This window comes from Argentina silus (genome assembly GCF_951799395.1).
Source record: "Argentina silus genome assembly, chromosome: 19".
Classification (NCBI taxonomy): Eukaryota; Metazoa; Chordata; class Actinopteri; order Argentiniformes; family Argentinidae; genus Argentina; species Argentina silus.
Genome location: NC_139673.1, coordinates 2,198,498 through 2,218,288, shown reverse-complemented (window position 1 = coordinate 2,218,288; position 19,791 = coordinate 2,198,498). Strand labels below are relative to the sequence as shown.

General features: G+C 51.4%; 1 protein-coding gene across 1 annotated transcript in view; it reads left to right on the top strand.

The window, feature by feature from the left end:
• The first annotated feature begins 907 nt into the window (after positions 1 to 907).
• Positions 908 to 19,791, top strand: part of ppfia1 (PTPRF interacting protein alpha 1) — a 46,456-nt gene continuing 27,572 nt past the window's right edge. The window contains exons 1-3 of the mRNA XM_083691361.1: positions 908 to 1,881; positions 5,706 to 5,969; positions 18,994 to 19,095. Coding sequence (XP_083547487.1) covers positions 5,706 to 5,969; positions 18,994 to 19,095 — 366 coding nt within the window. The 5' untranslated portion in view covers positions 908 to 1,881. The remainder of the gene's footprint in view (positions 1,882 to 5,705; positions 5,970 to 18,993; positions 19,096 to 19,791) is intronic.

The following is a 19,791-nucleotide window of genomic DNA, read 5'->3' as shown; positions in this document are numbered from 1 at the left end:
TGGAATTCAGACACGTACGCAACAGAATTGCACACGGAATAAATTATATGTTGAGGAAATCATCACAACATACTGTTACATTAAATAAGGGAAGTGTGTGTGTGTGTGTGCACACGTGCACACACACACACACACACACACTTCCCTTATTTAATGTCACAATATGTTGTGATGATTGTGTGTACGTGTGTGTGTGTGTGTGTGTGTATATGTGCGCACACACGCGTGTGTGTCTTCGTAAGTTCATAACTGCTGTAGCACAATAGCTAATTTGGGCAAGGCTCCTGGTTCCACATCTCCCAACAAGCTGAAAATGGCAATGTTGACTAATTACCAATATCACAGGGCCCTGCAGCAACAGGGGTTGTCGTTTGATTGACTGGGGAATTTCCAGCAGGTCCCTCAGTCATAAATTATTCAGGTCAGACCGGATGCTTTGGATAATAGGCAATTAAAGTCTTCACTTTGAAATCTGCAGTAGTTGTCTCATACTGAGGGCATGGAGGCAGTGTTGATGTAGACTTCCTGCTGACTGTCTCTGGAGATGCCATTTGTGGGGGGAAGTGAGGGAAAGTACAGGTATTTAATCTATGCTGCATCTATATAATTATGATAATTCCACTGAGATGAATCATCGGATCACACTGGGATTTCAGAGACTTCTGTTTTGCATGGTGACTGAAGTACACATGAGTGAAAAGAGAAATGCTTTATACCAGTGTAATTACCCACAATTAATTACAGTCACACAATATATTGCGTGCAGATAAATGAATGGGACCGTTTTGAGTGACAGCAGCCTCTCAAAGGCCGGCGACGTGTAAGCCTGTATCTTGTATCGTGCATCGGACGTCACCAGACGTGTGGACGCACCGAGGTTTTTTTCGGGAGAGCAGCAGCAGGAAACCGTGGACGACAAGAGCTGTCGAGCTGGACGACCGTGAACGGGATTAAAACACTTGCATTCGGTTGGAAACCAGCTGTATTTGTTGCCTGGACGCCTCGTAAACAAACTTGTGGCGGACACACATTTACCAAGAGTGTTTTCGAGCTCAAATGAAGGAGTTATAAGTTTCCGCGATCTCCTCTCTTGGATCACTCAGCCTAGTTGTTCTCCTGCCACTGCCAGCCTGTGTGATGTGGTGACGCGGCTCACAACGGGAAGCTAAGCTAACATACCAGGGAAAATGTCCTTTGGATATCTTATTTTTGTCACGACTTTACCTTAAGTTGTCGTTTTATCATGGAGAGTGGATTATGAACTGCTGTCGGGCGGTGCCTGGTTTTGGCTTGAACAGTGATTTTTCACTTTTTAGTTGAAATCTAGCTAGCTAGCGCATTAGCTATCCATTTAGCTCGATGCTAGCTGTCATCTGTTTCCACTTTCGTTCGTTGTATGGAGGTAACTAGCTAGCTAGACAGCTAAAGCTGCAGTTTTCTACCCGAGCAACATTTTCAACTGCCAGAACTAGTTCATATCTGGATTTATAATCCCCGTGGAAGTACTTCTAGTCAGTTTTGACCTACTTTTCGCTTTCACATTAGTTAGCCGACCTGTCCGATACACCGGAGTGAGTTAGCTAAGCGAGCTAGCGTTCGGAGCACCGCCGTCTCTGTGATGTGGGTCTGGCCGTGCGGCCTTCGGAATTCCTTTCTTCCTCGCAGAAAGGACCGTTCATAGCGTGTGCGGCTGTCACCCCCTGTCACCCCGACCATGGATGTGATGTTCTGAACGGTCTGGACTTGTTCAGGAACGATTCACCTGTGGGCTTCTAAAGCGGCATTAGTTGAAAACTTGAGGTCTTCTAGACTTAAGTTGGAGAGAGTTCAACACGAGAAGAAAAGTGGACATCACAAAGGAATTTCGCCCACTTTGCAAAGGTGAGAACTAAAGCGTAGACTGTATTTTATAACGTGTGTTGTAACTGTTTATTGTAGTTGTGTCGTACAGCTGTCACCGTACAGCCTTGTCATGTGATGTAAACAACCTAGGCAGTTTTTATAGGTCGGGAAGGAGAGAGGTGTTTGTCTGTCAACTTATGCTTCTTTTTTGTTTGTTTGTGCACATCTCAGAGAGTGGCTTTATTAACGATCAAATGATCGGCCACCAACCAAAAACGTAAACAATGGAGGAAATGCACCCCATGATGACACTGTGCATGTAGATAGACAGCATACTCCTATGATGTACAGCATACCTGCGACTCGAGGAAAGACAGCCCAGAACTACGTCTTAGAAACTTGATTGATTTGAAGGTATAGGCTACATCATTAGTTTACAAAGTCCTCTAAACCACAAAGATAAGCAGTAGAATAACAGGTTCATACTGTTTTGGTTTTGACGAGATTAGATAAGACAGAGACACGCTCCCAATTTTGACCGGACATTTCGCGGACTGTGGCTTTAATTGTTGCACCAGACAGAGTAGGCTGTGAGTGCAAAAGTTAAGGGTTACGACAGGACAATCTTGTGTCATCTAAAATACATTATTGGCCCAGTATAACAACATCACCACTGTGCTTGTCGAACTTTACACAAGGGCCAGACAGTGGACAGTGGTTTTGGCCTGCTCATCAGTACATTCCTGAGGCTGGTATCAGTCAGTCATTGACCCCCATGGTAATAACTACGCAAGAATTCAGTTTGAGAGAGACTAAAGTCCTCTCTCCTCGTAAACGACTTTAAACTGACGTTGAGCGTTTGGTTGGTGCATCAAAAAAAAAAAAACGGCCCCATTCCAGACAGAGAGCTGCGACCTGTGACCCTGATGGAATGGTTTACACATTACACTCACCTTTGACCTGCTTGCCCCTCCCCTTTGTGTCTCAAGCTGTTTGGCCCTGTGGTGAAGCCCACCCTGTCCCCCCCTCACCACCATAGGCCTCCTGTCCCCCCCTCACCACCATAGGCCTCCTGTCCCCCCCTCACCACCATAGGCCTCCTGTCCCCCCCTCACCACCATAGGCCCCCCCCTCACCACCATAGGCCTCCTGTCCCCCCCCCCCTCACCACCATAGGCCTCCTGTCCCCCCCCCCCTCACCACCATAGGCCTCCTGTCCCCCCCCCCTCACCACCATAGGCCTCCTGTCCCCCCCCCCTCACCACCATAGGCCTCCTGTCCGTCCGTCCCCCTCACCACCATAGGCCTCCTGTCCGTCCGTCCCACCACCATAGGTCTCCTCTCCTGGCTGTGTCCATGATCCAGGCAGCACACTCAGCAGGGACAACGTTGGCTAAACATTCTGTTGTTGTTGTTGTTGTTGTTGTTGTTGTTGTTGTTGTTGTTTGTCCTTTCCCTCACGCTTGGGAGGCTGCTCGTAGTAGTGGTGAGTTGTACGGCTGCTGGCTGCCATCTGTCAGTCTGTCTGCCTGCCTCTGCGCTACAGCGCGGCCCCTCCCCCCTTTATAAACCCCTATTGTGGGGCTTTGGCGGCTTGACCTCCTTATGGAGCATCGCCTACAGTCGTCCCTTTGCTGTGGTGAAATTAGGTTAAATTTGGCAGCAGCCAACAGCAGCAGCAGCCATTAATATTTCGGCCTCTCTCCTAGAGATGTGTGGGATTTGGATGGGGGGGAGGGGGGGGGGGATAATAGGTTAGGTGGGGGGAGGGATGGTTGAGGCTCAATGGTGGGGCTTAGGGTAGAGGCTAGGCTGCATGGTGATGGTGTTCAAGGTGGATCTCCTGTAGATGTTATGGGAGAGGTCTGTCACCATGCCAGGCCACTGGGTGGGTTGGTTGGTTGGTCGGTTGGTCGGTTGGTTGGTCGGTCACTGAACTGAACACAATGGCTTCTGAAAGCATGTGCCCTTGGCGTTAAAGGCAAAGGCGGCGTTGGGAAGAAGGGAGGGAGAAAAAGCCCGGGTTCATAATGCATTCGTTCCAATTTGTTAGCAGTCCGTCCTGCTTTTTTTAAAATCTAGCTCACATGATTCTGGGCTTTTCCCCCCCGTCTGGAGGCCAGGCGGTCTGCAAGGCGGCCCAGTAGCGATTGTTAAGCCCCCTGCGTAGGAGAGTGGATGGAGGTCTACCCCGATCAGACCTACCCTCCTCCCCAACATCCTCTTGTTGCCCCTGTTGAATGCTCTATTCCATAAAGACAGCATTCCCCTAGAGCATTCACATCAGAGCACACACACACACACACACAAACATGCAGGCACACATCCACACTATCCACACAGTTGTGTGCGTGTCTGTGTGTGTGTGTGTGTGTGTGTGTGTGTGTGTGTGTGTGCGCAGCGCGCGCGTGCGCGTCTCCTATCCTCGCATGGGTTCTCCCTGTCAAATCAATGGAAGCTGCTCCCTGGTCTTGTGCATCAGCTGAGACACCCTCCACCCCCCCCCCCCCCCTCCACCCTCCACCCTCCATCGTTTCATCCTCTAATTAGGTCACACTATCAGTTGCAGAGCAGCGACACACCATGTTTACTCCATTCATAAACCCTCATAGCCTTTGCCAGGCAGGCTCAAGCCAGATCCAATGCAATTGGACCAGGCACAGGAGGCCAGGCTTTCCCTGGACCTCGGCACAGTCAGCTGAGTCCAGATAGTGCAGCTGTGACTCAAGGAGCTGGAGAGTGTTCAGCATTTTTTTTTTGTGTTATTGTTGTTGTTGCTGGGTGAAAAGTACGGTGGGAGGTTAACGGACCGTATTGGCTGAATCCTAGGTTGAGTCATTTTTGTGAATCACACATCAATGTCAGTTGGAGACTGCGCGTGTGTGTGTTTGTGCGTGCGTACTGTGTGTGTGCGTGTGTGCGTGTGCGTGTGCGTGCGCGTGTGTGCGCGTGTGTGGAAATTAGCTCCACATATTCATAAGCTGCTGTCCTTTATCAGCGTGTAATTAACCAGACTGAGCCGCCGGGAGAGCAACACCTTGTTATCTCCACACTCTCATCTCTGAAACACGGGCCTTTTTTCTTTAATAAGACTATATTGTTTGGTTTATCCAATTAGTGCAATCTATGTCTGATGCAAGTCCGTGGAGGCTTTCTGCTGACTGCAGGCCAATAGGCCCCTCTGTGGTGTCTGCTGCTGTCTGCTGAGCTGAGCTGTCTCTCTGAACGAATGGCGCAGAGCCTCCGGTAGCCCTGAGACAACAGCTTAGCTCAAGGTACTGTTTTATTGACTACAGATGGGGAGATACAGCATGCAGAAACGAGTGCTCAAGGCGTCTGGCAACAGTGATCTTTGTCTGTGTGTGTGTGTGTGTGTGTGTGTGTGTGTGTGTGTGTGTGTGTGTGTGTGTGTGTGTGTGTGCGGTAGACCTTGTTTTTGTTGATAGAGTGTCTAATGTTAATGATGAGTCTCTTAACTATGTCTGCCACGAAGCTTCCTTGGCTCTGGCGTAGTTGTGTTGGCACTCCGGCTGCCTCTGACGTTCTTTGTCTTTGTCTCTCTCTCCTCCCTCGTCCCCATGTCTCCACTCCTCCTCTTCCTCCCACCCCCTTTTCCCACACTTTTCTCCCTTCCTTTTTCTTTCTTTTTCTCGTCCCTCTCCCTCATCCCTCCCCAAAACCCTGTCCGTCTTCTCTCTTTCCCATTACTCCCCTGCTCTCTCCTCCTCCTCCTCATCTCTCCCTCTCTTACCTCTTCTCCACCCCTCCTTTATCTCTTTTGCCATCCTCCTCTCCCTCCCCTCCCTTCCTCTTCCTCTTCCCCTTCCTCTCCTCTCCCCCCCTCCCCCCTCCCCACCTCTCAGATGATGTGCGAGGTGATGCCCACCATCAGCGAGGCGGAGCTTCCGTCGGGGGGCGGGGGCGGCCGGGGGTCAGGCTCCCCCCTGCAGTCGGACTCGGAGGGCCACTTTGAGTCCCTGATGGTGTCCATGCTGGAGGAGAGAGACCGGCTGCTGGACACACTCAGGGAGAGCCAGGAGAACCTGGGCCTGACCCAGGGCAAGCTGCACGAGGTCAGCCACGAGAGGGACTCGCTGCAGAGGCAGCTCAACACAGCCCTGCCTCAGGTGAGACTCAGCCATGCTGACCCTAACCTAGCCCTGCCTCAGGTGAGACTCAGCCATGCTGACCCTAACCTAGCCCTGCCTCAGGTGAGACTCAGCCATGCTGACCCTAACCTAGCCCTGCCTCAGGTGAGACTCAGCCATGCTGACCCTAACCTAGCCCTGCCTCAGGTGAGACACAGCCTTGGTGTCGACCATAGCACAGACGTTGTCTGTTTCCTGACCCTAACCCTAACCTTAACCCACGACACACTGACCACTCAACACCAGGCAACCCGCCATCTGACATCATTTGACATCGTCTGCTGTCCAGACCTGGGGGCTATAACTTTGGAGTGGATCTCTACCCTGTGTGTGTGTCTGTGTGTCTGTGTGTCTGTGTGTCTGTGTGTCTGTGTGTCTGTGTCTGTGTCTGTGTCTGTGTGTGTGTGTGTGTGTGTGTGTGTGTGTGTGTGTGTGTGTGTGTGTGTGTGTGTGTGTGTCTGTGTGTCTGTGTGTCTGTGTGTCTGTGTGTCTGTGTGTACGTACTTGAATCCACTGCCATGCTGGTGATAATCCACTTGGCAGTGCCCAGCGATCCTCGTCTCCCTGGCCTGTTCTACCCTCTGGCTGTGTGAGCGTTGATGTGATGTGATGTGCAGAATCAATGTACACACCGTGCCGCGTCCTCTGAGTGTATTGATCTAAATATAGACGCCTGCGGCGAGAAGATTTGAGGCTCATCCTCCCTGCTCGGAGGCTGGCGCTGCGGCGCGCAGAGGAGCTAAGCCCACAGGAGCAATTTGGGGAGAGGGTTGTGGGTGGGTCAGGGTTTAGCTCCTGGATCAAAGGCACTAATATAGCCTCTCAGCAGATGGTCTTAATGATTGAGACACCACAGGGACCTGTGTTTATTTTTTTATTTTTTTTGGAGGGGGGTGGGGTAGTCATGGGGGGGCGGGGGGGGGGTCAAGTTTCAGCCTCTCTCCGTCGCTGTAGTTACTCAGCCAATGAGTGTACAACACTTGAGTTTTGAACCGTGGGTTTTTAGTCGGTCAGGTGATACGAGGCCCCCGTCTTTCAGAGACAGAGGCGCTGCCACGCGATGCTGAAATATTGATGCTGATCCTCCTCCTCCCTCGGTACTCACGACCCCTGCTTTGACCTCGCAGGCCTCACACACACACACACACACACACACACACACACACACACACACACACACACACACATACATACATATACACACACACACACACACACACACACACACACACACACACACACACAGTTGAGGCTCAGCCCCCCAGCCTCTTCCAGCCACAGCCAGGAGAAGAGCTTGTCTGTCTTGGAGTCCAGCCAGTCCTCGAGCTGAGTCTGGAGATTGTGGTTCTCCAGTGAAATTCCTCCCCTGGACTGACTAACCGAAATGGAATCTAGCCTAGGTCCTGGCTGTGGTGGTGAACTTTGTCTGGTCTCCTGTCTATTCAGAGCCTTCCCTCAGATCGCTGTTAGATAACATACTGTAGCACGAAGCAGCCCTCCTCCTGCTTGTGTGTGTGTGTGTCTCTCTCTCTCTCTCTCTCTCTCTCATGCTCTCTCTGAACATCTCCCACTCTCTGTCTGTCTGTGGCCTGTGTGTGTGTGTGTGTGTCTCTCTCTCTCTCTCTCTCTGAACATCTCCCACTCTCTGTCTGTCTGTGGCCTGTGTGTGTGTGTGTGTGTGTCTCTCTCTCTCTCTCTCTCTCTCTCTCTCTCTCTCTCTCTCTCTCTCTCTCTGAACATCTCCCACTCTGTCTGTCTGTGGCCTGTGTGTGTGTGTGTGTGTGTGTCTCTCTCTCTCTCTGAACATCTCCCACTCTGTCTGTCTGTGGCCTGTGCGTGCGTGCGTGCAGGCGCGTGGGCGTGTATTATGATGTCAGGTCAGGTTTCAGTCCGTCTCTCAGAGGCCCGTCCTCACTGGTTGATGTTTTAGGGATAACAATGGTGTCAGGTGTCCTCCCTTAATGATGCATAAGCCTCCAGAAGCAGCCCATGAAACAAGGGTTCGCGTGTTAGCTTACACATAACTGTTTTAGCCTCAGGCTCACGTTCAGGGTTCAATCTGAGTTGCTGTTTCATACCCGCTTTTTAAACCCAACTGTCAGTCGCTAATGGCGATCGGTTAACGAAGTGTGCGTGACGTCTCCAGGCTTTGTCTCGCTGGACAGTCGACTGTTTCCCTTTTTCCCAAGTCCCCCCCCCGTCGTGAACGCCGGTCCTACTCGACGGCCGATTTAAGTCTGGGGATTAACATTCACTTTAATCGAGGATCTGTAGAGTTTTGTCGTTGTGTTCCGTGGTCTGGTGTCAGCAGGGACCTGTTAGTGTGGTCGTCTAAACAGGCTCGCGTCTGAGGGATGTTCCACTATTTGGCTTTAGGGGTTTAGTGGTTTAGCCCTGCTGTTCCCTGCTGTTCCCTGAGAGATATGATGAGAATAGCACATGAACAAAATAGGCCGTTTCCTGTCCTGGGCCTTGCCCATTTTTATTGTCCCCCCCCCCCTCCTTCTCTCGACTCGGTTTTTCTTCTTCTCTCAACCGGTGTGTGGAGTGCACAGAAAACGTGACGCTTTCATTGGAACACATTCCACACTTTCCTGTTAACTCCTCTCATGCTTCCAGACACCCCCCCCCCCCCCCCACACTCAAGAGCCCAGGCACCACGGGAGAAAGAGGCTAGATTGATAATGCCTTGGTTGACTGTACAGACATGGATTGATAATGCCTTGGTTGACTGTACAGACATGGATTGATAATGCCTTGGTTGACTGTACAGACATGGATTGATAATGCCTTGGTGATGTCGTGCGGTTGAATCAGTTGCGTAACTGTAAGGGAATGCATATAAACGAAGCAGTTGGAGGTAGAAATAGAAATGTGTTTGAAGAACTGACTGCTGTTGTTTGTGTGTCTGTACATTGAGTCTTAGTGTGTGTGTGTGTGTGTGTGTGTGTGTGTGTGTGTGTGTGTGTGTGTGTGTGTGTGTCACCTTAGCCACTCTGCTCAGGGCCCTGTGTGTCCTGCTCAACGCCCGGGTGTGATGCTACGGCTAATTAAACCCTGTGTGTGTAGTGTGTTAGTGTCTGTTAGTGTACAGTGCATTGAACAGGAACCATTGCTTCCCCTCTGTGTGTGGGCCCAGGATGACGATGATGTGTGTGGGACCAGGATGACGATGATGTGTGTGTGTGTGTGTGTGTGTGTGTGTGTGGGCCCCCCCCCCCCCACACACACACACACACACACACACACACACATCCACCCTTAATCGTCACTCTGTTCCACCCACTCTGTCTGTTTATGTGACTGTTTTGTCAACAGGACTGTGTGTGTGTGTGTGTGTGTTGTCGACAGGACAGGCATGCGAGTGTACGCCCCCCCACACACACACACACACACGCACACACGCACACAGCCTCCAGGACAGGAGCCCTGCTTGTGTAAGCCATGACATTATTTGCTGTTATTATTGTTAAGTCGTGCTCGCTGGCCATTAATGTGTAGGTCCATGATAAGCTGCTTATCCCCCGTCGCTGTTACTAGGCGCCCGTGTTGTTGGCGGGAGGCTTGTCCTGTGTGCTGGGAGCAGGCTGTCTGAGGCGTGCGTACGTATGTGTGGAGGAGAGCCTGCACCCGGTGATTCACAGCAGCGCCGCTCTCTGAAGCACAGCTCACGTCTGTGGCTCAGGTATTCAAGACCTCTCAAGGGGTAGTCCTAGAGCCATCTCTGACATCGCTGTAGCAGGCCAGATGCTCTGTGTGTGTGTCTGTGTCTGTCTGTTTGCAGCAACGGCTAAGAAAACACTTCACTGGGACTGGAGGAAACAGACAGAATTTTGACGTTTTTTTGGAAGGGGATATGTTGCTGTTTCTCTTGGCTAGACTCAGGGGCTGCAGAACTGCCTTATAAAGTGGTTCTACTGGTGACTTTGTGTGTGTGTGTGTGTGTGTGTGTGTGGTCTACAGAGGCAGTCTGGTTGTGAGCTGACACTACTGAAGAGCTCAGGGGGTGGGGGGGGGGTGTAACAAGGCAGACATCCACAAATTACTAATTAATGTCACACACACACACACACACACATCCTGTTATGAGCTTAGATAGAGGCAGGGGCCTCAGCCACGTGTTTTAATTGCTTCTTCACATTCCCCCCTTACTACTGCATCCTCCCTCCTCCCCCCCCCCCCCCCCCCCACCCTCTCTCTCTCTCTCTCTCTCTCTCTCTCTCTCTCTCTCTCTCTCTCTCTCTCTCTCTGGGGAAACTGAGGCCTTGGGTCAGACTAATAAATGCAGCTGGAGATGAGTGTGTGGCATGCACACGTGTGTGTGTGTGTGTGTGTGTGTCTGTGTGTGTATACACACTGTAGTACTGTGTGTTGGAAAATGTCAGCTGATGGATGCAGTGTCTTTCTGCCTCTAGTCTCCAGGGACATGTTCAGGATGTGTCTGCTTGCTTTTCCATCTGTTAGGCCTAAACAGTCTGCTCTGTTTCAGACCCTGCTGGCTAGGAGAGGAAGCCCCGTTAGACTATTGAGGTGCCCCCCCCCCCCCCCACCCCCCCCGGGTTGAGGAAGGGCTGGGTGGGTGGGAGGAGGTCAGTGGTCCAGAGAGTGTGTGGATAAAACTCCTTTCTTCCTTCCTGTCCTGCAGAGAGAGAGCGAGAGAGAGAGAGAGAGAGAAGGAAAATGTGGGAGAGGCTTTTAACCAGATAACCCCCCCCACACACACACACACACACCTCCCACTCCCTCACCCCTAGAGAGAGTGCCCCTTGTGTGGAATGCACAAACATTCCAGGGCAGCATGCACGTCCACAGCTCCTTAACCCTCCCAGGAGTGTGTGTGTGTGTGTGTGTGTGTGTGTGTGTGTGTGTGTGTGTTAGTATGCTGCAGGTCTTTGGATGTGTGTTGGCATGTTTAGTGTTGGTGTTATCAGAGTAAAGAGCGTCTCACACCCCTCCTCTGGCCTGTATCTCTCCTCACAGATCCAGGAGGAATGTGACCAATGTTTGAATCAGGCACAACACTCCATTTTCCTCTGAAATTTTGTGTGTGTGTGTTGCTGCACAGTAGTATAGCCCTGGAGGTTCTAATCCAATTTTAGGGTCCATATGTTGTTCATATAATTGGGCTAATTGCACCGTGTTGCGGTGTCATCTAAGGCACTGTGTGGTTTGGTTGATGTGTGTGTGTGTGGTAAAGCAAAGATGTGCTTCTGGCCTACTGTGTTATTCTATGGCTCCAGTACACAGGGAAGACGGGAGGAAAGTTTACACAGAGAAGGGGGAGGGAGGGGAGAGAGGGAGGGGCGAGGGAGACAGGGAATCGGAAGGAGTAGAACGAGAGTGGTTGGTAGGAAGACAGAGTGAAGCCCTGCTCTAGGCTGCATGGTCAAATACCACTCAGAGAGGGAGAGGGAGGGAGGGAGAGAGGGAGGGAACATGTTTTTCTGACTCTGAAAAACAGGAGAGGAGGATTTAGAATGAGAGAGAAAGAAACAGAGACAGAGCGGTAAAGAGAGGTTTGGGAAAAAAACGACAAAAAACCCCTGTGACAGAAAAAGCAGAAGACAGAGAAGAGGGGGAGAGAGTCTTTGGTGCGGTCTGAATGGCGTTGGAGCACAGTGGCGGCTTTGTGCGGGTGGGAATGTAGAGAGTCCCCTTCACGTGATGAGAAGGCTTTGGGATCCTGGGAGAGAGGGAGGAGAGAGATAGAGGGGGAGGGAGGGAGGGAGGGAGGGAGAGCAGGCTTACTGGTCTTGTGATGTGGGCCGTGGAGGACTAAGAGCTCTTATAAAAAGATGGAGATTTAGAACACACACACACACACACACACACACACACACAGGGTGTACAGACAGACACACACACACACACACAGGGTGTACAGACACACACACACACACACAGGGTGTACAGACAGACACACTCACACTCACTCAGACAGTACTGTTATTAATTCCTCATTGTCTTCTCTCTTTCTTCCTCTTGCTCTCTGTCCTTGATTGGTCAAACCATTCTTGCTCTCTCTTGCTTTTCTTTCTCACTCTCTCCGTCCCAGTCTCCCTCCACCCCTCCTCCCCCCCCCCACCACCACCACCACCACCACCTAACTCTAAATGGGATTCCCATCGTGTCTTGATTTAGAGTGCCTCTATAAAAGATCTCTCTTCTCCCTCTGGTACGCCATAGTCTATTTTCCCTCATTCTTTCTCTCTCCTTCTCTCTCCCCCTTCTCTCTCTTCTTCCCACTCTTTTAGAAGGTCTTTCAGCCTATCCTCTCTTGGTTCTGTCACCTCTTGGTCTCCAGCCTTCATCTCTGGAGTGTCTTTGTCTTTCTTTACTGGTGTTGAGGCAGAGAGGGAGGCTGGGAAGCAGCAGCAGCAGCAGTATGGATTGGCTTCGACAGAGAATCCAGGCTTGTCGGTATTCCATGGAAAATGTGACGGAGAAAATTCCCTATGTCCTTGTTTTCTTTCTTTTCTTTTTTTTTGTCCGGTGAAAGTATGGAGCGGGGCCGTGGAACAGCGCCAGGGAGATGGTTAGCTGGACTAGCCCAGGGAGGGGACCCTTAGAGGGGGAGAGAGGGGTACGCCTGCCCCCGGTGGATGTAAAGCTGTACCCAGCCCCTTAACCAGCAGAGTAGTGTGTATAGTTGTGTTCTAATATCTGTGGCTGAATGGCTCAGTAGATTGTGTGTGTGTGAGAGAGAGAGAGAGAGAGGGCTGAGGAATGTAGTCTACCGAGAGCAGCTGTGAGAGGGAGCGCCACACACACACACACACGGTCTCAACCTCTCTGACACGCTACTATACACACACACACACACACACACGCACACGCACCAAGCAGGAGAGCTGCTGTTAGTCCTCCTGGTTGACCAGTATGGACTTTGAGACCCGGAGCCTGGCACTGCTTTCCCACGTAAATCCCCTCCAGTCCTGCTCTCGGGTTGGACCGCCTGTGGTCCTGGTCCCGCCTGGTCTGGTCCCGCCTGGTCCGGTCCGGCGGGTGTGGTTGGCTCTGGTCTCTGTTTACAACCCCGTGAGACTCGGTTCACAGAGGCCCAGTAAAGAACAGAGGAGAGATGGATTCATGTGATGCCGACTTTCTATTTTCAACAAGGTTAGGAGGACATGTTGGGTTAAGTTCCCATGGTCATGAATTGGATAATTCCGTTAATTAAGTCAATGGTTAATAACATGAGCTGAACTGTAAATGGAAGAACCCCCCCCAGCTCTGGTACAAGACAGTCGTCTACTTTGTGTAAGACCACCACCCCCCCCCCCCCACCCCCCATCCCTGCGCTAACCCAGATAAAGGATTTAGGGGCTGAGATATCAGATGGGATGAGATCAGTGTAAATTAGAGTGAGGTCCTGCTCCTCTGAGACAGATAATCCAGTGTTTGGAAGAGCCTGGTGGAGAAGCTGGAGGTCACACCCAGGAGGAGCTGTTGGCAGGGGGAGGCAGTTTCGTGTTGAATGAGGACAAGAGAGGAGGGGTCTTACCGTGCTCTATTTGAGCCCTATACGGGCCTAACTAGTCGGCCTCTTGGCCTGGTAAAAGTTGGTTCTCTCTCTCTCTCTCTCTCTCTGTCTCTGTCTCTGTCTCTCTCTGTCTCTCTCTCTCTCCCCCCTTCCTTCCTGTGAGGCTGGACGTTACAGTGTGTGTTTTTATGGGAGTAAGAGAGAGAGGCAGGTGAAGGCAGAGCAAGGGAAAGAGAAGTAGAGAGGGAGAGAAATGGAGAGAGAGGCCTGAGAGAGAGAGAGAGAGACAAAGGCAGGCTTGTTCCAGGCAGGCTGCACAGTTCCAGTGGTAGAGAGCCAGGAGCACTGCTGCACGTTGCCAGATGTGAGTTTAAAGAGCAGCTTAAAGGAGAGCAGGCAGACGTACAGCCAGTCAGACCAGTCAGACCGGTCGCAGGAGGCCAGTGGGCCACGCTCCCGCTTAACTCACCCCCGACATCCACGCAAGTACGCGGACGTCTCTGAAAATATCACATCAGTCTGACATCCGCCTGACATCAGTGCACGGTTTGTGTGGAAATCCAAGTGACACATGCGGATCTCAAGTCAGGATTTGGACTTCAGGGTCCGATATTCTAGTGGCCTTAGACGGGGCCTCAGCCCGCTGCCTTCTGCCTGCCTGAGGGCACTTGACTGAAGTGCCCTAGCACCTGTAGTGTGGATGCAGCTAACACCCTGGCCCGTGTTCATATCCCTGCTCTTGTGTCCTCTGGTCTCCATGGCAGAGTGAAGCCACAACCACACCTGTAAACCTCCTCCTCCCTGGGCCCCTATGGATGGAGAGGAGAGGGAGGAGGGGGGAGGGGTGTTCTGACTCACCCGTCTGTGGAGAGGTGGACCCGACAGATGAGCTGTCAGTGGTAACCTCATCCTCCTAACTGGACCAGCGCAACATCTGTGTAGCGAGTGCAGAAGGGCGTGTGTGCGTGTGGGTCGCTGCTCTGTTCTGCATATTTGATAGAGGTGTGTGTGTGTGTGTGACAGCAGGATGGATTACCAAACAGACACTACATACACCACACCCTCATCACAGGAGAGGCATTAATGTCATTTGCAGGTAGGCTGGATATGAGGTTAATATGTCCAATGTCCCTGACCGACCTCCCTCCCTCCCTCTCCCCCTCCCCTGGCCCAGCTCTCACCCCAGTAGGGTCAGGGAGCAGCAGGTATGGGTGTGATGGAGTGTTTGTGTGTGTGTGTGTGTGTGTGTGTGTGGTTATGATGCCCAGGGTGGTGGTGGAGGCCTTGGAGCCCACGGGGGCTCTGCTTTCAGACACCTCATGTCTCTCCTCTCCTCTCCCCTCCCCTCCCCTCCTCTCCTCTCCTCTCCTCTCCTCTCCTCTCCTCTTTCTCTCTCTCTCTCGTTGTTCACTCACTCTCCTCACTTTCAAACCCATTTTCAGAGACCAACTGTTGCTACCTCCTAAAACCTCTCTCTGCCCTCGCCCTCTTCCCCCCCATCTCTCTGCCCTCCCCCCATCCCCCACCCCCCCCCCCCCATCTCTCTGCCCTCTTCCTGGTCCTCCGGTGGGCGGTGTTGTGGGCACAGGCTGGTGTCACGGTCCTGAGTCATGACTCATGGATGTGAGGACAACACTTAGGCTAAAGGGATGTTGGAGTGAGTTTACCACACGGGCCTTTAAACAGACAGATGCCTGACCAGCTGTCTCTGGCTGACGCACACACACGGTTACACACGCCACACGCACACAGATACACACACGCACAGATACAGCGCTGTGCATTTTCCATGAGCCCGTCTCTCGACGCCCCTCCCACTAACCTTATCTGGTTGTTGACACAGCTCTGCTCCAGGCCCCCTTATCAGACGTGTCGTTTGTCACGGTTAATCATTTTGGGACTTGGTATTTCCATTTAGACACACACACACACACACACACACACACACACACACGTCACTCCCATCTTTCCTCCTTCACATGGATGAGTTTCCTGGGCACGGAGGTTGGAACACTATCGTATTTCCCCTCCGCGTCTGAAGTGACACGCCGTCCGATATGGATAAATGGCAGTGAAAGGATGAAATGATTACCCCTCTAGATTAGATAATGAAATGATTACCCCTCTAGATTAGATAATGAAATGATCACCCCTCTAGATTAGATAATGAAATGATTACCCCTCTAGATTAGATAATGAAATGATTACCCCTCTAGATTAGATAGTGAAATGATCACCCCTCTAGATTAGATAATAAATTGATAACTCCTGGTGATTAAATGATCACCCCTCTAGATTAGATAATAGATTGATAACTCCTGGTGATTAAATGATCACCCCTCTAGATTAGATAATAGATTGATAACTCCTGGTGATTAAATGATCACCCCTCTAGATTAGATAATAAATTGATAACTCCTGGTGATTAAATGATCACCCCTCTAGATTAGATAATAGATTGATAACTCCTGGTGATTAAATGATCACCCCTCTAGATTAGATAATAGATTGATAACTCCTGGTGATTAAATGATCACCCCTCTAGATTAGATAATAAATTGATAACTCCTGGTGATTAAATGATCACCCCTCTAGGATAGACTCTCTGCTTGGTTTTTTCCCCCTCGCTGCCTGGATCAACTCATCATGATATTAGGCCGACCAAAACACCTGATGTCTCACACACAGTCATAGACGTGTGTGTGTGTGTGTGTGTGTGTGTGTGTGTGTGTGTGTGTGTGTGTGTGTGTGTGTGTTTGGCCAGGCTAAGCGGGTGTGAATGGGGTTCATTGTGGTGTGTAATTAGTTTCTAGCGGTGAGTCATTGTCCACGTCAGAGTAGAGAGGGAGAACAGATGCACTGCAGCACCACAGAGTCCTGTGACACCAAACACTGGACTCTCAATACCAGCTAAGTTGTTATCTGTTGTTATTTCCTCTCTCCTCTCCTCACCTCTTCTCTTCTCTCCTTTCCTCTCTTCTCTTCTCTCCTTGAGCTGATAAAGAAGCCCCCCCCCCCCAACACACACACACACACACACACACACACACACACACACACACACACACACACCATGGCTTAAAGGGTAGCCCAGTCCAGTCCAGTCCTGACCTCAGTCTCTATGGTCCAGAGACAGTCTGCCAGGTAGATCGGGGTGACAGGGGAGAGCTGCTGTCCTCCCCTACAGTACAACACCTCAACAGGGTCTGGATGAGCAGCTGAGTCAGGTGTGTTAGGTCTGGGTTGGAGCGAAAACCTGCAGGACGCTCGCTTTCCAGGAGGACGGTTTGAGAACACCTGCGCCTGGGGCGAGGCACACACACATGACACACACACTCTCTCCCTTATTCTTTTGTGTGTGTGTGTGTGTGTGTGTGTGTGTGTGTGTGTGTGTGTGTGTGTGTGTGTGTGTGTGTGTGTGTGTCCAACAATGATGAAATGATGAGAGCTTTTCTCTCTCTCCTAAGTCCCCCCCCACCCATTCTCTCTCCCCCCCTCCCTCTCTCCCCCTCCCTCCCTCTCTCTCACTCCCCCTCCCTCTCTCTCTCTCTCTCTCTCTCTCTCTCTCTCTCTCTCTCTCTCCCCCTCCCCCCCTCCCTCTCAGGGAGATGTGTAAGAGCAGTAACGTCACCCACCACTGTAACACACTGTCCTAAATCTTGTCCTGAAAGTTGTGATGGCTTACTCACAGACTCTCACACAGTCTGCATCATTCACACACACACACACACACACACACACACACTCAGACTCTTACGCAATCTACACACACCCACGCCCACACTCACTCACTCAGACTCGGACTCAGACTCTTACACAATCTACATTCTCTCACACACACACACACACACACTCAGACTCTTACACAATCTACATTCATACACACACACACACCAAATGACACACACACACACACACACACTCTTACACAATATACATTCATAGACACACATACACACACACACCACGCCACACATCATATCTTGCGGAAGCTGCGCTGACAGCCATTAGAAAGGAAATCTTTGCAGTTCTCCTCTCTGCTCCCCAAGGCGACGGAGGACAAAATAACTTCTTTCAGCCTGGGTCCCTCTGTGTGCTCTGTGTCTAACCACAGTGATGGGTCCCTCTGTGTGCTCTGTGTCTAACCACACTGATGGGCACCCACTGTGTCTCACAGGAGAGGCGTGTCCGCAGGCCTGTTCCGACAGTGGCCCTCTCACACTCCTGTGCTGACTAGGGTTGAGTGTTTCAACATCAGGGTTACGCTCAGCAGTTTTCCAACCGCTAGTTTTAATTTCCTCAGCCCGTAGCCCTTTAGCTCAGGGAAGCACCACAGCAGTAGTAGCAGGCTTTTGGAAAGAGCAGCTTCGCCTCTTTCGTGTGCTCTGAACTCCCTGTCCGTCTTCCCCCCGCGGCGGTATCTCAGGAATCCAACCGGCTCTCTGTAATTACCCCGGCCCCGCCCCCTCTCCTCCCTCATTGGCTGCAGGGAGAGCACCGACCCCTGCTCCAGCCAATCAACAACACCCCCCACCCCGGCTCTAGAGTGTAGTGGAATCCGTGCCAGTCGCCAAAGTAGCTCGGAGGCCTTGGAGAAGAAGAGGGGGAAGGAAAAAGACAGAGTCTTCCGGCAGCAGTAGCCTCGTTGGAGGGGTGGATGAAAAGAAGAGGCAGCCTCCGCGCCAGGGAGCTTGTCCTGCAGGGCACAGAATCAGGATGGCACATTCTCCAGGCCCACTCAAGCATCTCATCTGTTAAAGCACACGCATGGAGAGAGAGAGAGATGTGGAAGGAGGGAGAGAGACAGACTTAGAAGGAGGGAGGGAGGGAGGGAGCGTGTGACCTGTGAACTCTATGTTGACATGTATTTTCCACATAAGAAGTTACAGTTGCGCCTTCTCCCCCCCCCCCCCCCCCCCCTCCCTTTATCTCTTATTAGTCCTCCATCATTCTTTATTTTTTACGTCCCTTGTTCACTTTGTTCTTTCCCTGTCTGTCTCCCCCATCTCTCTCTCTCTCTCTCTCTCTCTCTCCCTCTCTCTCCCTCTCCCAGCTGTAGTATCAGCTGTTGGCACTGTGTGCAGGTCTGGCCGTGTCCATCTGGTCCACAGCAGTGATACTCTACCCCCGAGGAGAGAGTCTCTTTCTCTCTCTCAGTCTCTCTATCTCTCTCTCTCTCTCTCTCTCTCTCTCTCTCAGTCTCTCTCTCTCTCTCTCTCTCTCTGTCTCAGTCTCAATCTCTCTCTCTCTCTCTCTCTGAGACAGAGACAAAGAAGGAGAGATACTGAGAGATGTAGAGATTTTAAATGGTTTTCTGGACATCAGTGCTGCTGACCAAGAAAGTGTACAAAACAAAGCCTTAGACAGTCTAACCTCTCTCAGCTCTCTAACCTTGTGTTTGTGTTTGTCTGACGCTGTGCTTGTCTGACATTGTGTGCGTGTGACATTGTGTTTGTGTGATGTTGTGTTTGTCTGACTCTGTTTGTGTGACGTTGTTGTTGTTGTGTTTCCTGTCTTTAGGAGTTTGCGGCGCTGACCAAGGAGGTGAACGTGTGTCGAGAGCACCTGCTGGAGAGAGAAGAGGAGATCGCAGAGCTAAAGGCTGAGAGGAACAACACACGGGTGTGTGTGTGTGTGTGTGTGTGTGTGTGTATGCATGGTACTGTTGAAGTCAAGGCCAGAGGGGGGTGTGTGTGTGTGTGTGTGTGTGTGTGTGTGTGTGTGTGTGCATGGTACCATTGAAGTCAAGGCCAGTGAGAGGGAGTATGGTGCATGTGTGTGTGGTATCATTGAAGTCAAGGCCTGTGTGTGTGTGTGTGTGTGTGTGTGTGTGTGTGTGTGTGTGTGTGTGTGTGTGTGTGTGTGTGTGTGTGTGTGTGTGTGTGTGTGTGTGTGTGTGTGTGTGTGTGTGTGTGTGTGTGTGTGCCCCCTCACTGCTCTCTGCGGTGTGGATTAGGTGACACCCCTAACGAGTGGCTGACAGAGCGCGCATGCCAGGTCACAGAGCAAACCGCCATAGGTTAATCCCCCCGCCACTCAAACACTCACACAGGGGCGGGACCTGCATTTATATTACATTTACATTACATTAGCGCTCTGGTCTGCCAGCCATTGGTTAATCCTCAGCCCCCCAGTCACCGCCCCCCCCCCCGCCACTCCAGCTGCTCAAGGGGGCCGGCTTCATAATCCATCCACCAATGGAGACACAGTGAGCAGTGTGGCTGTTTAGCTTGGGGGGGGGGTGGAACGAGATAGAAAGTGGAGAAGAGAAGTAAGAAAAGAGGGAGGGAGGGAGGAGGAGGAGGAGGAGGAGGGGGG